The 17,495-nt window shown below is 32.7% G+C and overlaps 2 protein-coding genes across 4 annotated transcripts; one reads left to right on the top strand and one right to left on the bottom strand.

The window, feature by feature from the left end:
* Positions 1-63: 63 nt before the first annotated feature.
* Positions 64-8,954, top strand: LOC144850405 (uncharacterized). Its single transcript, XM_078707677.1, has 7 exons — positions 64-220; positions 1,287-4,415; positions 4,770-4,910; positions 5,326-5,566; positions 6,068-6,252; positions 6,796-6,901; positions 7,020-8,954. The coding sequence occupies exons 2-7, from the start codon at positions 1,311-1,313 to the stop codon at positions 7,229-7,231; spliced, it is 3,990 nt and encodes a 1,329-aa protein (XP_078563803.1). The 5' UTR covers positions 64-220; positions 1,287-1,310; the 3' UTR covers positions 7,232-8,954.
* A 1,676-nt stretch (positions 8,955-10,630) lies between these two features.
* On the bottom strand, positions 10,631-17,455 carry LOC144850035 (palmitoyltransferase ZDHHC3-like). Of its 3 annotated transcripts, none has more exons than XM_078707197.1 (8): positions 17,376-17,455; positions 16,665-16,839; positions 15,685-15,870; positions 15,208-15,353; positions 14,686-14,761; positions 14,070-14,151; positions 13,623-13,759; positions 10,631-13,186 (listed from the first exon to the last, which is right to left on the bottom strand). In XM_078707197.1, the coding sequence occupies exons 1-8, from the start codon at positions 17,378-17,380 to the stop codon at positions 13,022-13,024; spliced, it is 972 nt and encodes a 323-aa protein (XP_078563323.1). In that variant the 5' UTR covers positions 17,381-17,455; the 3' UTR covers positions 10,631-13,021. The 3 variants fall into 3 exon arrangements, with proteins under 3 accessions (XP_078563323.1, XP_078563324.1, XP_078563325.1); XM_078707198.1 differs by having other exon boundaries at positions 17,379-17,455; XM_078707199.1 differs by having other exon boundaries at positions 17,388-17,454.
* Between the last annotated feature and the right edge of the window lie 40 nt (positions 17,456-17,495).

Below are 17,495 nucleotides of genomic sequence, written 5' to 3'. Positions count from 1 at the left end.
TTTCTTGTGAATTCCCATGATGCATTTTGTTTGTTAGTGAAAGGTCAGCAGGAGGTCATCATCACAAAATCATGTACAGTAGTAAATATTAAAGGCAAGAGGCCTAAGAAATATCAATAAAAAACAGATGTAAACATAGTTTAAATGCGATTTAAAAGTCATATTTTGGTGATTAATTAATCAGGAAGCAATAGAGATTCTAAAAAATGTCACATAAATTGTAAGTAGACTGTGTTTTTAGGATTTTTTAAATAGATATCGGAGGGAGTCTGAAGTGTGTGGTAGGCCCAAGTTCCATACAGGAAATAATGAAAGTCGCTCATTTAATTGAATGCTTTGGCGGCTATACTAGCCTAGCTAGGCCAATAGTGAGGCCTGGATTGCCTGACGAAAGTTGTAGTAGATAAAAGTTCGCGTAGGCCTATGTTCTAATACACTAAACTAAGTAAAGTAGGCTAGGTTCTAGGCCTAGTACAATAAACTAAAATTAAACGTTTATTATTATTTAATTGTTCTTTGTTTTTCGTGCACATATTGATGCTATTATATAGATAGTATACTGCCTATAGGCCCTATGTATGTAATGTTTTATGCTCGCACACTAGGTTGATGGAAGAGGAAGAAAAAGGCCTGTATGTTATGCGCATTTGAACGATTTGCACAATTTGCAATTATGCAATTTGAATCAAAATACTCAATTCAAATTGCGCATAAAATTTCAAACTGCACGAAGTATTTCAGTTTTATAATTATTTGATAAAATGTTTTGTGTTATTATATTTTGTGTTCAACAAATTGCACATAACATGTAATATATTTATTAAGCCTATAATATAATTATTAAATTTCATTCAATCACAATCCTCGCATAACTGTAGCCTAATGCACTTGTCAATTGTATGACCCACTATACGACCCCCGGGAGAGGTGCGTCATGGGTGCGTCATTTACAAATAATTACTGACGCAGGGGTGCGTCAAAAAACCTAGATGGTACGTCACATCACATCAATGAACAAGGTGTGTAAATGTCCGTCACTTTACCACCCACCATATCATAAACAACATGGTCACAGTGCGTCAAAATGGGTGCGTCATGGTCACATAAAGGTAAGTCACATTTTTTACGCACGGGTGCGTCATGGTATTCAATGGTATGACGCACCTCTCCCGGGGGTCGTATAGTGGGTCATACAATTGACAAGTGCATAATATATAATTCTTTAAAATGAAATCATCCTTTCTAAACTGTGCCAATACTTCACTCTTAAAATATTATTATTACAGACCAAAATCTTGAAATAAACTCAAATGGCAGCACAACAGGATATGGAAGAGAATGGTGGTATAAGAGATGAGTTATCGGAATCCTCGCAAACAAATGGTACAAAAAAGAAACATATTCAAATTCAATTTATGGAAAACAACAACTCTGAAGATTGGCACGGTACAAGGATGAGCCTTCTAAGCCAAATTCATGTAGGCTACAGGAACATTGAAAGGACACTGAATGAGAGGCCGTCATATACCATTCCTTCCCAAGCCAGAACTGATTATCCATTTGATTTTGAAAATGAACAGCATATTGCAAGAAATCATGTTGATCCAGAGTGTGTTGATCACTTGAATGGAGATATGTCCAATAATGAATCACATCATCCCATACATTTAAATGGCTTCCTTCTCACAGACATAAATAGTAGAGACAGGTTAATGCCACAAATGACAAATGGAACTTCTGCAGATCATGTAACCTCTGCAGATGTAACTTCTAACAATGATGTGCAAACAAAGAATGAACATATAAACCACATTGGCACTTCTGATAGTAATTTAAGCAACTGTACATCTCTGCCAGATACCTTGCCTTATGAAATTGATGAAAATCAATTTGATACACAGAGCACACCACATGAAAGAAGAGATACATTTAGACTCCAATCAAATGTGTTGCCTCAACAAGACATCAATACCTCCGAACATTTAAATGAGGATTTTAGGGAAGAGTTCGTTCAAAATGGACATCATTCTGTGGAAGAAGATGCTGTAGTCAATCAGGATTATTTAAATGAATATAGAACTTCAGAAATATTTCAGAACAATTTAGATCCTTCTGATGCGGTTTCAGAAGAAAATCGTAGATGTTGTGCAGATGCTACAGAATCAGTTCTTAATGTCATTTCAGGAGAAGTTGAAGATTTTGATGAAAGACAAAGTCATAAAAACAGTGATCTTGAAGTTGAACTAAATAACTTGTTACTTGAACATTTTTCAGAGCAGCAAGAAAATAATGTTGTTTGTGAGGACAAGGGTGATGATGTTGATAGTGACCTTGATGCAGGAACTCAGGATAACTCTTCTTCATCGTCATCATCATCATCTGATATTGTTGGTGATATGGTTATGAATGTAGAGATGGGAAACCGTTTGCTTACATCATCAGGAGCGACGCCAACCTGTGTTCCAGGAGCGAATTCATCAGATGACAGTGATGAAGGACTAGAGGCAGATGTTTGTGATGATGTCAGCGAACGTGAAGATGAATCAAATAATGATGAGGTTAAGAATCTACCAATGGATGATGGAGATGATGATGGCTGTCTTGACGTTTGGGACATGCCACAAACAATAGCACCAGAATTTGATGAAGACGAACAAGAAAGATTTATTGATAATAATTCTATGTCTTTTCTTGATTATTTACCAGAAAATTATACATTGATTAACAATGATAATTTATGTAGGAATGGCAATAATGATGGAGCTTTTAATGAACTTTTAAGACATCATTCCGACTTCCAACATAGTACCAATTTTGTTGGAGATTTTTCTGAGTGTTCTGAACATCTTGATACTCACAGACCTTGTCGACAATCATTAGCTACTGGTCATGACTGTAATAAGTTGAATGAGCAGCCAATATCTTTGGAAGCAACTCATGCCTCGTTTGGTAGAGTTTCAATGAATTCTTTTCAGGTGGTGCCACATCAACCTTCTTTTAGGCAATCTATTTCAGAAGGTGAACATGTTGAACCTAATTCCTTTAATAGGACTGATGATGAAAATAGTCTAGAAGACATGTCTAATGTCTCTGGTACAGAGTATGGGTTTAATCATCATTTGGAGAGCATGCATAGAGAGTATAAGGATTCTAAAAACAAGGGTATTAATGAAATGTTTTCCACGTCAGTCTCCCATAATCAGTCAAGCCCATTTTTAAGTACTGAAGATCATCCAAACGTTAGCAGCACATGCAACAGTGCATCATCATTTCTGTCAGAAGGTGTCCGGAACTGTCATCTTTCGGAAGATGGCATGATGTCCATTAAAAATGACAACATATCTATAAACCAGAGACAATATTTTGGTATGGCTACTGGTGGTATTCGGGATCAATCTAATAATGACCAAGAGGATGAAAAACATAGCAAAGAAAGGCTTCTTTTGCAAGAGGTAAAAGATCAAATGGCATTGCAGTTGAGAAGACTTGATGAACGTCGACAGGAAGAACTACGTTTTGAAGAAGTACTACAGGCAGAGTTTGGAGAGGAGGAACAAGATGACCTTGAATTAGATTACGAAGAAGATGAATTGCCGCTGAGGCCTAGTAACTTTGTTGTAGGAGATCTAATACAGGAAGATTTAATAGCCAGTGAGGAAGAATTGTCGGATGTAATAGAATCCAATCCTAGTTTTGCTGTTGATGATCTTGCTTTTGCAGGAACTGAAGGAGCATGTTGGTGTTTCCAAGAAGAGCAATTAGCCAATGAAGCCTCTTCGTGTAATAAAAGCGAGCAACAACCTTGTATAAAGAGTAATTGTAGTACTTGGCATAGTTTACAAAATGAGGATGTTGGAGAAGAAACAATGGATGAGGAGGAGCAACAAAGAGAACATGATCAGCCATTCATTGTATGGCGTCGCTCATTATTGAAAGGAGAACACGAACCCAATGATGATCAAATAAGTGATCTGGAAGGTTACGTTAATGATAGAAATAATGAGTTTGTGGTACGAAGAAAACGTCAGGCAAATCAACCTGGTAATACAGACAGAGAATGTATGCCAGATAGCGAAGATTTTAATCATAATCAAAACGATGAAGAAATTGAATCTCCAGAAAGTGTAGTTGAACTTGAGGAGAATGTTTTGCGTGACAGACTTTTAGCATTGAAAAAAGATGATGCAGATGCACCTCTTTGGGATGGTTTACATCCAAGGAATGTTCTTGGCACTTCTAATGAATTAACAGACATACATCAATCAGATACAGCTTCGGCACATGTGGCAAATAGGACTTCTTTTGTACAACATAATGAACTTAAGAGCGAGTTACCTGAAGATTGTATTAATATTTGTAATAATACTAAATGTGTAGGAAAAGACGATAATACTTTAACCCATAATATTGTACGGGTAAGTTCACAGTTTGAGCTAAAATTGATGAAATTATAATTTTTTAAATGGTTATGCGCTAATATTTTATTAATAGTCTGTCAAATATAGGTATCGCATAGTATTAATAATTTCATGTCAAAAGGTGAAGAGGTGAAAAGTGAACGCACTAGAGCTACCCACTGGATCACTATGGAGTTACCTCCATGGATCAACCCCTGCAGTTAAAATAACAAACCTAACTTGTTCTATAGTGTGTGGGCCAATATTGAACAATGTTTTCTATAGAAAGAGAAATACTAGTAAACATTTGTATTGATTAATATTGATAATAGTTTAGTAATTTATTATTTTTATACTTTTGCAATACTTTAGGTTAAAAAACAGAGACCAAAACCTGTAGAGAAGTTACCAAAAAACTCAGCCTTTATATGGACACCATGGAAGGCTGAGAGAATACAAAAATGTCATAAAGGACCATTACCTTACCTACCAAATGCTGTGAGAAATGCTTTGGTGAGTATTGAAGGCACAGGCCCATAGCCAGGGGTTCATAGTGTTCAAAAGAACCCCCTGTTTCCTGAAGTGCCCTTTTTAAACTAGAGACCAGCAGCAAAAGTTCTAGTAATACTAGGCTTAACTCATGACAATTTTTTGGCCAATCCTACCAAGCAAACAAACAAATTTTTTTCATCTACAGTACTACCTGTAGGCTAGGCCTAAACATTCTCAGTCCTTTTCAAAATTACTAAGATAATTTTTTATTTATTTTATGTAAGACAAGTACAAATAAAAGAATGTTTCTTCTGCCATGAGAATAATATTAATAGTGTAATCCTGACAATCACTCCTCTAATGTCTCATCACAATGTTGTAATATAGTATATTTAATAGATAAACAGGGGATAAATGATGTTTTCTTTATTTTCAGGTGGCGTTGGGATACAACCCAAACATAAAGGATGAACAGAACTTAACACAATACATCAAGGAGAACTGTTCAACAGTTCCAAAATTTCTTATTTCCAGTCGCAAGCATTTTGGAGTTCCTGAGGATATCATAGCTACCTTATCCAAACATTCAAATAATGAAATGTTCTCACGGTTTTTTCCTTTTTTTCCACAAAGGAGTGTTAATCTTTACAAATGGCTAAAAGAATGGATATCATTAGGTAAGGGTAGCAAAGAATAATGAGAATAGGCAGCTTTTCTAACAACTAATTACAGTCAAGTTACACAGTCATTGTACTGTTACTTGATTTCTCAACACAATGTTCAGACGAAGACCAAGACAATGCTTAGGTCATAGGTCATCATTAATCAAAATATCGAGGGGCAAGCCATGTTTAAACTTTTCGATCTTTATTTGATCATCATCAGGTTAATTAATTAATTAACACTTTATGTTAGTTATTGGTATTAAAATGAAAAGAAATGATGGTTGACAATTCATTTAAATATACATATTTCAAGATATACAAAAGAGAAATGTTTAATAAATTTACAAATGTAAAATTTAGTTGTGTTATTGGATTGCAATTTTAAATGAGTTAAACTTTAATTTGGAAATCATTCATTTTCCCACCTGCTGTGATATACCGATTTCAGTATACATGTAAATGCCTTATACTTTACTTGGAAGATTGTATAGTAACATTTTAATTTCTTTACAGGTGTGGTTCCAATTGCATCTTTCAATCCACAAGTTGGAATTGATTCTGATTGTCCGATTCCTCATGAGTGGCACCATCAGATGATTTACGGATTGGATGAGCATCAAGTGTACTTGTGTACACCTAACATAACATTAAGTTATAACAAAATAGAGACACAATTACGCAGTGATTCAGTATTATTAGTAAGCATTGAATTTTAAAACTTAATTAATTTTTCACTCACATAATAATGAATGGTGATAAGTTGAGTGTGTAGAATATTTTGTGAGCTTTAAAAATTGACAGTATTCAGTGAGTGAAGCCAAGCCGAATTTAATATAGAAAATGGTAAGACTTTTAACAAATGAAAATATTCTCCCAAGACACTCATTTCTAAGCTTTATTCGATTAATCAGCAGCTTTCATCTGGAATCAAACGTCAAAGCTATGACCGGTAACAAAACTCAGAATTTAGACAGTTACCAGTGGCACAGAGAAACGTATTGGCCATTCATTATTCTTTCTTCGGTCAATCAAATAGAAATATTTTCATCTTAAGCTCTGTCTACACTACCAAACTTTATCTGACAAAAAAATGTGATGTGCCCATATATGGACATCATGATGATGAGTCATTACCATATTTAAGCATATCACTACCGTATTTGGGCACATCACACTAACAAACTATTGATAGTGTAGACAGAGCTTTACTGATTATTGTTCCACTTAACTGTTTTCTTTAGGTTGCCAGAGAGGAGGTGGTAAACCGATGGGATAGGCGATCTAGGCTAGGTGATCTGAAACAACCACCTGATAATGATTCCAGGTGGATACAAATGAATGTGTTAGGTAAGTGTTGTTTCAATGCCTAATTCCCTATAATCCTGGATCCGCCACTGTGTGCAACCACTTTTCAATACAACAGATGCATTCATAAACATGTAAATCAAATTTCTTTGCATTACAGGGCAAGTTGTGAATGTAATGAGAGAGCAAAGTGCCCCGAAACCCCACGAAGATTATAGTAGACGGTACTATTACAAGCCTCTCAAGCAACGGCGTACTACTCATGTACAGATACCTGCCTGTTATAAAGGTGGAATCACATTATGTGTTAAGAAAGAGGACAAGAAGGCATACGATGCAGTAAAAAATGCTCCAGAGTTACCATTGAGGTGAAGAACGAAGCCTATGTTCTACACACAATAGGAATAGCTGTTTATTATAAGGAATTGGATCAACTGTGTGTTATGTAAAAGGTCAATGCAGGTCATTAAAGATTGACCTTTGAAGTGAAATGAATACTTCTGATAATGAGTCTTCTAATAGCTTGTGAATCATCATTATGAAGGTCCTATTCACATGAAATACCTTGTGAATCATCATTATGAAGGTCCTGTTCACATGAATTACCTTGTGAATCATCATTTCGAAGGTCCTGTTCACATGAAATACCTTGTGAATCATCATTATGGTCCTATTCACATGACATACTTTGTGAACTATTGATAAGAGTTAATGTTAGCAGCAATGTTAAACTGTTGATTCACATTTTGACCTAAAATTTTATTTCTATCTTCACAAACACAGAAATGTAAATTCTAATGCATGTATGTGCAGTCACTTACTTAACATTGTTTGATTATTTTAATGAATTATGAAGTTTAACGCAATATTGAAAAGAGGATTTTATTATTATTATATAGTAGTTTCCTTTGGGATAGTCAATGGAATATAATAACTACAGTATACTCATTTCTCTACTAACAATTAGAACTACAGCTGGAAAAACATCTAAACATTGGTATGTAAATTTGAAGGCTATATGAAATGCAAAATTTCCTTATTTTGCACAGTTATATAAAGTATAAACTTTGAATTTAATTATTTAAAAAAATACATTTTAAAACTGGTGTATTGTGTTCTTCCTCAACCTAGTTTGTACTTGTAATTTTTTAAATTATAAATCTTGCCATAAATTTCATTTTTCCAAATGCAGTGATTTTGGTGCATGTTTTTTTCATTTTAATTGCTTTAACAGTTTCCTAAGTTTGTGTTGAGCTTGAAAACTTGACTAAAATGTCACAATTGATGATGTGATTCTCATTAAATTACTGACAAAGGTAGTTATGGTAAAATCCTATTGTTTTACTGTTTTAATATATTGTCAGCTTTTCTGTTTTCATTTTAAAATGCTAATTTCAGCCCTTCACAAAATTATAAAGTCACTGATAATGTTTATAATGTACAACGTAATGTAAACTAAATAAAACAAACAATAATTAATTTTGTAATCATCTTAGCATGGGTTTTATTTTTTACCATTGAGTTTTGAATACAGTATTTTGTATTTATCATGTGAATTGATGACCTAGATAGCATAAAGTTCAATTATTTACAATAATTGTTATTAAGCTAAATGAAATCTTTATCCATAAAATGATAGAGGTAAAAACATAGTACTGTATTATATAACTATAGACAGTTAACTGGAAAGGCATTATTCAAAATGGCCACTGTATCTATTTCATGATCAAACTAGCCTATCTAATTGGCCCATAATAATTCCTCCATGAATGTGATAGGTGATTAATGTATTTAGTCACGCGATTGCTGGTTCTCTGATTATTTTGCAGTTGGTTTAAAATAATAAAAACATAATTTCTGCACTATACAGTAGATACTGTAGATAGATGTTATTACATTTTTGTCGTAACAAATTACTTGTTATCAAGTGTGAAGAAAAAAGTTTGGTTATGTTTTATGTAATAAATTAGTTTTACGTTTTTATACGTTCCTATGGGAAATTGTTGAATCAATTGGAAAATACCAGTGTAGAGAAGTGGAAAATGTACTATACTATTGTAATTTTATTTATTATGCCTAAATATTAAATAGCATAGCGATTATACAAAACATGTATTGTGGTTAATACTTTATACAACATTGTGGTTTCCACATACAGACAGGCATACTCTTAGGTAAGAAGCAGATACTGTATGTCAGCGTTCCGCAACCTTTTTTGCAGTGACCCCATGATTCTATTTTGGGAATTCTCGAGACCCAACATTGCATATTTGAGCTTATAGCAGATTTTAATAAATACAATTGCAAACAATTTAAACGAAGACCAAGATAAACACTTCTCAATAAGCCATGATTTTAAAGCTCTGTCTACACTATCAAACCTTGTGACAAAAAATGTGATGTGCCCATATATGGACATGATGATGTCATATCACTACCATATTTGGGAACATCACACATCAAAATAGTTTGATAGTGTAGACAGCTTAAGAAACTATTTAACCAGACAGTGACTTATATAAATTTAAAACACACAGATTTAGAAAAATTAAAAGAAATTGCAAGGAATGAAAATCACAAGAAAATCCTCGTTAAAGGAGGAGCTGAAGCGGAGATGTCTGAGAACTTCTCCGAGGAACAGTCAGTAGGCCTAAGTCATACAGACAGATAGTGTTGTACAGAAACCCCAGGAATATTAATTACCATAATCACAACTTAATATGGTTGATTCCTGTGTCTGCCACTACAGTAGCTTTACAGACTGATGTTTAGTTTGAAAATATTGTTTAAAGCAGCAATTATGATATTTATGATTACAAATCTCTGAAAAAAATATTGAAAATGAACAAAATTATATATGAATGTGCTTTGTTGAATAATGTTGATGATTATTGTGATATATATAATACATTTTCTCACACATTCTGATATTTTGTTTTGCATTTGACAACACTCATAAAGAAAATAGGAACTTACCTCTTCCAAATGTTTACATGACCATGCCTAGTTTAGCTCCAAAAAAATAACTATACTACTCAAATTAAAATTGAGTTTATACCGTGACTCTCTGGTCAGAACATGGAGAAATAACTTAATCTGTCAATGGTCAGACCATGGAAAAATAATTTATGGAACATGGTCAAACAATTTGGTCAGTGGTTCGGTCAGTCTATATTGTTTTTGGTTATTCCGGTTGATTTCGGTAATTAGACAGACCCCAGTGGTCTGGCCCATTTTTTAATAATGGAAATACCAACCCTAAATCATCAGTAACCCTTTCAAAATGCATCTGTTACGATATTTAAATTAAAATTTCCAAGTGACAATACTGAAACTGAAACAATAACTTGAGTAAAACATGACAACATTCTTTCAAATTGTTGATTTAAATTTATTTATCCACACTAGGAATATAATGTATCTACAGAATCTTGAGTAAAAAATAATAGGGATGTGCCAAGTGCTGTGGTACAAAAGGGTTTAACAATAATTGAGATAATATAAGTGACAATGCACCATAATTTGTTCATGTTTTCATAAGGACAATACAACAATATATACATACATACATTTTAATCAGAATTAATTAATTTTTATCATCAAAACACTATGGTCTTCAGCTTTAATACAGTCTCAAAATATTCATTTCTAAATAATAATTTGTTCAATATTGGGATACAAGAAATTGATTTTTAAATTAATAAAACCATGGAGGACAAAATATTTATCTTGGTCAAACTATATGAGCATCTAATATTCTAAAATAACGTAAACAGTTGAAAAAAAAACCTTATTATTTTCAGTTGAAAGTGAAGCCTATCATGAATATAAACAGCAAAATGTAAACGTTGTATATTGTATTGGCAACAATTGTAGAGTTTACATCTGTATGAATGTATGATACATATTTTGGCAAGCAACAAAAATGTGTATTCAATATTATCTAACATTAGGAGAGAAAAAAAAAGGTACATAAAAATACAGGTCTCCCTCCAATCAGCAATCAAAGCTACTAAAGGTCTTTAATTGGAGGGAAACATGTTATATGAAAAGACATTTAAGTTTTACATAAATACTATTAATGCATCATGATTGTAGGAGATAATGATAAAAGATTTGTGCTGTAAAAAGCCTATGTGTGCCCACTATTCACCTTTATTAACAACATGGCTGTGTGACGGATTCTTTAAATTGTCCTCACATCTACTGCACCATTAATTTACATAACAAACATTCAATATATGATTACTGAAAACTATAATACAGTGAATAAAACTATCATTAAACCACAGTAATATTATAGTGGTGTGTTGTAAACAATAATAATACACTGGACTACAACACACCACTATAATCCAACAATAGATATGCAATGTACATAATATAAGATACAAACAAAGGTCACAGATTAACAATTAGCAGTAAACAAGGTGGAAATTAGCCTATTCTCGATGTACATTATGTCCAGTATCATAGGCAAATTCTGTAATGGACACCTATAACATAAGCCATATTAAACATAATACATAATACAGGCAACCCCCACATTTGATACATACAGTACAGTATGTGACACTTACAGATTTATGCCATACTCTGTGTGGAGATACAGTACAGAGAATTGGGAAACAACAAAACATATAAAATATAAACATCTCTGTCCAGAGTAATAAAAGGTTTACACACTGTAGACCTACACCCCTATTTAACATTTTGTATGTATAATTGATAAACTTTGAAATTCAGAGCCGGATACAGTACCATAATGATGTGGTAAAATACAGACTTCCTATAGAAAAGATTGTACCGTTACGTATATGACCTAGAAAATCCCATGTGATCGAGTACACCATTAAAGTGAAACCCAAATGTAACTCCATCGCCAATGTTGACTAAATTCTTTGTTCTATAGACTATAATATAATGAAATACATACCTACATAAGTTACACAATTATATTTAATTTGATACGAGATATAATATATTTGTGATTTTGTGTTGATACAGGTATATCAAGATGGTCACAGTATTATACAGTACTTTACTTTAAAAAATAAGCACCACTATTAAAAGTGCACTAAAACATATAAAAACAACTTGTTTTCGATCAAGGTTTAAAAGACTATAAAACTATGTGCCAATACTGCTATAACTATTACTGTTTGTATAAAAGTTGCCTGCCATCACTAACCATTGACCTTAGAATGTATTAAAGTTGCTGTCACTTTATTTTTCTCCCAAAATTGGCTATTCTTGATATATTTGACTAGCATTTTAGGAGCAAAAATATTCACCATGGTTATACACAGAAAGAGTGTCAATTATATTATTTAGGGTGCCTCAAAAATTGGCACCTTGTTAAAAAAAAAAACAATTTATATTATAAAATAAAGATTTATAGACAAATTTTTAAATAAATTGTTTTTCTAAATCATTTTTAATTAAATTGTTTTTCAAAATCACTGTAAAAAAGGCCTGTAATAAAAAGATCAGTAAAAATCAAATGTTTATAGAAATATAAGTTTAAATGACTAATTATTGTCCAATGTTTATCTATTTTTTAGTAATTTAAATTGCAACAAAATGTCCAGTAATGCTATAAAAATGATGTTGTTGTTTCAACCCATGGCGGTATAAAATGAATGTTACTGTATATCTCCATGGTACTATTCTGACAAGATGTTCATAAAGTCACCTAGAGAAATTTTCTTTGTTTTGATCCATCTAAATGATTGAATTTGACTTCTAGTGCATATCTATACTAAACTGCATTTTCAGCAGTCAAAATATTTGACATTCTACAGTATAGCACCCGACAGAACTGAACTGATCATACACAAATACAACCAGTTTCGGAGTCAGGAATCGCAGAAAAAGAAGAGACACGAAACAGCAGTTACCAGAAGGTAGCAACTATACTCTCTATTATACTGTGGTTGAATAAAGGTATTTTATACCTCAATGGTCTGTTGATTATATGCTACATTAAATTACTGTAAGGCTCTGTCTACACTATCAAACTTTATGTGACAAAAAAATGTGATGTCATATCACTACCATAAAGCATATCACAACCATATTTGGGGATATCAAACTAGTTTGATAGTGTAGACAGAGCTCAAAGATATAAACATATTAGCACTCTTTATGATATTAATAAATCTATACATTGTACATGTATATCTCTTCTTTACCAATATGATTTCTAGGCGTAGCAAGTGGATTAAACCAGTGTATTGACATTGGGCTTCCAAATACGGCCTTCATTCCCAAACAACGAGTTTTCTTTTCCCATTTTGCCTTCTCTCTCTTCAGCTGCTCAATACCCTACAATACAAGAGTAGTACAGTATTTATATTCTGACAATGGATACGTTCAACTCTCATCATCCTCTTCCCCTTTTGGCGGTGTTCAAATGAAGTTTAAACCATCCTAGTACAATTTCCATACTCCATTACTCACCCCACCCCCGCAGAATAATAATAATAATAATAACAACTTTATTTAAAAACGGATGCAACACTTGGTTATCACCATATTGGTGTTTTTCACAAGGCCGTTACTTATTACAAAAATATTTACACAAGTTATCATTAACAGTACATATAATTAAAAAACTATACAAAAAAAAAAAAATGATTTCATGAAAAACATAGAGTTTCAAGTATATTTTATCTTTGGTAATTTATAATTTTTTTAAATATATTATATAACAATAATCAATGGAGAAATCAATAGTATATAAAATATTAATGATTGTTACCGTTTCATCAGTGCAAATTGCATGAAGTTGAGTTGAGAACATTATAATTGTGAAAATGCCGAAGAGTAACGATTCAAATCCCAAAACGATAAGGAAGACAGTGGTAGATGCTGGAGAAATTGTAGAACAAGTGGGCACTATAAAAAAAAAATTATTTACATTTTATCATATCATTTTTCTATTGCTTCCATTGCAGGAATCTCTCTAGTTTTAGATAAATATGTATTGTCTCACAAAAACATGAAAAATGAAGATGAATAAAATCAGTCTTTGAAAGGCCATTTTGTAGTTCTGCAGAAAAAAAATGTTTTCACTTGACAAAATAAATGGTTAAATGCAACCAAAAAAAACATTGCCTTTGTAAGCCAATTTCACTATTTTTTGCTTTTTCGATCCAGTGTTTGGTCATAGTGAATAACTATTGTGACATTTAAAATTGCATATTACCTGCCCAATTTGCTCTAACACAAAGAACAAAATGTGTAACTGCCAGAGATATTGCATGAAGTGACATCAGAGCTATATATAACTATACAAGAAAACAGAAAAATATAGTGTAGCAAGAAAATAGGAAAATATAGTGTAGGTGTAAACTAAGAAACTTTCGTCATTAATAAATAAAAGTCGAGATACCATAACAACACAGGCCTTTCAACCCCACAGCCAGGATTTGTACAGGGGCCCCTTTAAAGGGGGCAAGTACAAGTGTAAGCAACTGAAAAATTAAATTTAGGCCTAGTCTAGTAGAAGTCTTCTGGCTAGGTATAGGATTGGAAAAAATATTGTCATGAGTTAGGCCTAATTACTAGCACTTCGCCGATAGTTTCTGTTTGAAAAGAGCACTTCTGGAAAAAGGGGGTTCTTTCTAACCCCACTAATCCCCCTGACTACAGGCTTGCCTTTATACTGAAAGCCTGACTGTTTTATTAAACTTGGCTTCACCTCAACATTCAATCTTTATTTCAACTCTTCCATGGAAATATTTTGCATTTAAAAAAGTTACAAAATGGAAAAGACCACTTTTGAACCATTTTTTTGTAGCTTAGGCCAGTGTCATACTTACTGTAAATAATGCAAAATACTTTTGATTGTTTTCTCCAACACAGTTGTTAACCCAAGGACAGTGATGGTCCATTTTTCTGTAATGTTAAAACAATTCAATTTAAAAGCAAGCACAAAATCATATTTTAGAAAGGTTTAGATACATGAGGCATAATAAGGTAAGTATTATATAGTCTGTTAACAAGTGTGACGTCATAATGAAAGCCTTAATTAGAGTAGAGAACGGGCATCAATCAAATCATGATTGGTTGGTTAATTTTACTGGCTTGGCGTGGCATGTGATGCGATTTAGGAAGCTGAGGGTTGTTTTTTTTTTTTTAAACATCATCTTCTTAGGCTAGGTTCCCACTAGAGACACAACACAAGTACATAACGCAACATAAGGGAATTGACCAATCACAGGTGATCAATTATTCGAACTGGCGCTTGTCATTGGTTAACACGCTTGCGTTGCATTTATGTCCTTGCGTTACGTCCTAGTAGTGGAAACAAAGCTTTAGGCCTGGTTGGCAATGTTACTTACCGTATACACCTTCTACAAATACTACAGTGGTGGGCTCTATCTGGCTTGATACAAATACATTTTGGACAGCGATACACAACTTGACCAATTTTTAAACCTAGATCATTTAACTTTTCTCTCGTGGCATTGCCTAGGGGTACAGCACCCTGGAAAAAATCAATAAAAGTGACTCCATTGACAAATCATTAGGATAATCATTAAAGGTATGCAAATGCTTCATGGTGCTTCATCTAGTGTATCTAGGCAAATCATAATTTAAATACTATATACTGTATAGGGAAATTCCTAAATACAGTATAACATGTGACATCGATTTTGACATTATTTTAACAGTAAAATTAAAATGATACAGTATGTGACAAACATGTCACACTGTATAACAGAATATTACTAAGATACAGTATTATTATATTTTGTACAGTATGGGAAATTGTGTGTGTTTGAATTTGATTGTATTTGTTTAAAATTTGGACTTACCGGGTCTGTCATCATAGCTTTAAGGTGTGATAAGAAAGCCATGATGGTGAAGAAGTTAAATATGATCATTTGCGATATGCTATAAATATTGAATCCAATTGGTAATAGAATGACGTGCATCACTGCAAACTCTCCATAGAACATCAGCAGGTATGTAATCACTACACATACAATTCCACATGGATCCTGTAAATAGCAATTAGTCTCTTTAACATTGTCTGTCATATCATATATTAAAACACAGTACATGGTAAATTAATTGATTTTGGAAATTTCATTTTAACAAACCACTTGAAACAAAAACATATGGTGACAGTATTATAGTTTGTTAATTATATTAACACAATTTTATTTATAATAGTATTATTTTTCCTTATTAATACTCCTTACTTGCTTGATACTTGCTTGCTTGATGTTAATGGATTTGAAAACAAGTTAAATGGCTTATATGAAACTTTTTTAATACTATATAATTACTGTATAGACGTTTTGGGGGATCTGGGTACGAACAATGTTTGTTTATATAAACAATAATAATGATATTATAATGATAGGTCTACTAAAAGTAGAACAGATGTTATATGTAGGTCCATGATTCTAAATACTGTATAAAAATAAAAGTTTAATAGAATTTTATATATTTAGTTTAGAAATTTCGTAAAAATGTATGTACTAGCAGCTATATTTATTAAGATATGTCAGCATATATGTAGTTCTATTCAACAATTAAATAATAGTAAGGCCAATTTACACAGACGAGTGGTAATGGTAAGCGGAAAACTGCATAGCTTTTCCCACGTAGAATCTGTATTTACTATGCTGAGCGGAAACCACCCGTCCATTCCATGTTGTATGTAAATGGTCATAATGAATAACATAGATTCTATATTTGTATTACCGTTACCGCTCGTCTGTGTTAATTGGCCTTTATATTATTATTATTACTGTATTATTGAAATAAGTGTTATTTATATAATTACCTGTACGAACCAGTTATCTCGAATTCCCAATTTCTTTGTAACTCCACAGCAATTGCAGCACTGGTTAGTTCTTTTTTCGATCAACTTCTTGATAGCTGCACTTTCCACATTTGCCAATTCATCCCTCTCTTCTGGATTTAGAGGTTGCAACCGAAGTGCTGTATTCATCTTTAACCTATTATTTATTAGAAAATACATAAAATGCTTCAGTACTATCATCAGTTAACATAGGCCTATACAATCCACAATTATGCAGCGGATAGTAAACATAAACGTACATGTTGCTACAAGACACAAAAGAGAAGACAAGGCGGAGAGAGTAGCGCAATTTGAAATTGCGCAAATCCTTCCAATCGCACATATTTTAATTTTATCTGTAACACACACACAGTCTTTATTTAGAAAACGTCAAAATAACCGGCTATTTTATACAGTATTATATACAGCAGCATTGGAAATATATGTTCCATTCTGGTTTTTTTAAATGTAATGGTACGAAACGACTTGGAAAATAGCACTGGGGTGGAAAAACAAAGTTTAAGTACCTGATCACTGGTGAATGAGGTCTGTCGTGTGTGATGTGAGAAGTGGGATGGGCAAACGAAATAAAGTGTTTGCTTTATTATTACCCTTTTATTATAATCTAAAATGAATTTATCTTTTTTATCAGGAATTGTATATAGTAAACATAAACTTAATATTATATTCAACAACATTACTTACCGTGAAACAAGTAAAAACTATCTTTTTAAGTCCTACAAAACATCGGATTATGATTTTTCAATGATCTCACTCCCGGATAATTGCTACCACTCAAAATTAGAAATTTGC

This window comes from Antedon bifida, chromosome 8 (genome assembly GCF_963402885.1).
Source record: "Antedon bifida chromosome 8, ecAntBifi1.1, whole genome shotgun sequence".
In the NCBI taxonomy this organism is placed as follows: Eukaryota; Metazoa; Echinodermata; class Crinoidea; order Comatulida; family Antedonidae; genus Antedon; species Antedon bifida.
This window is presented reverse-complemented; position numbering and strand designations above follow the sequence as displayed.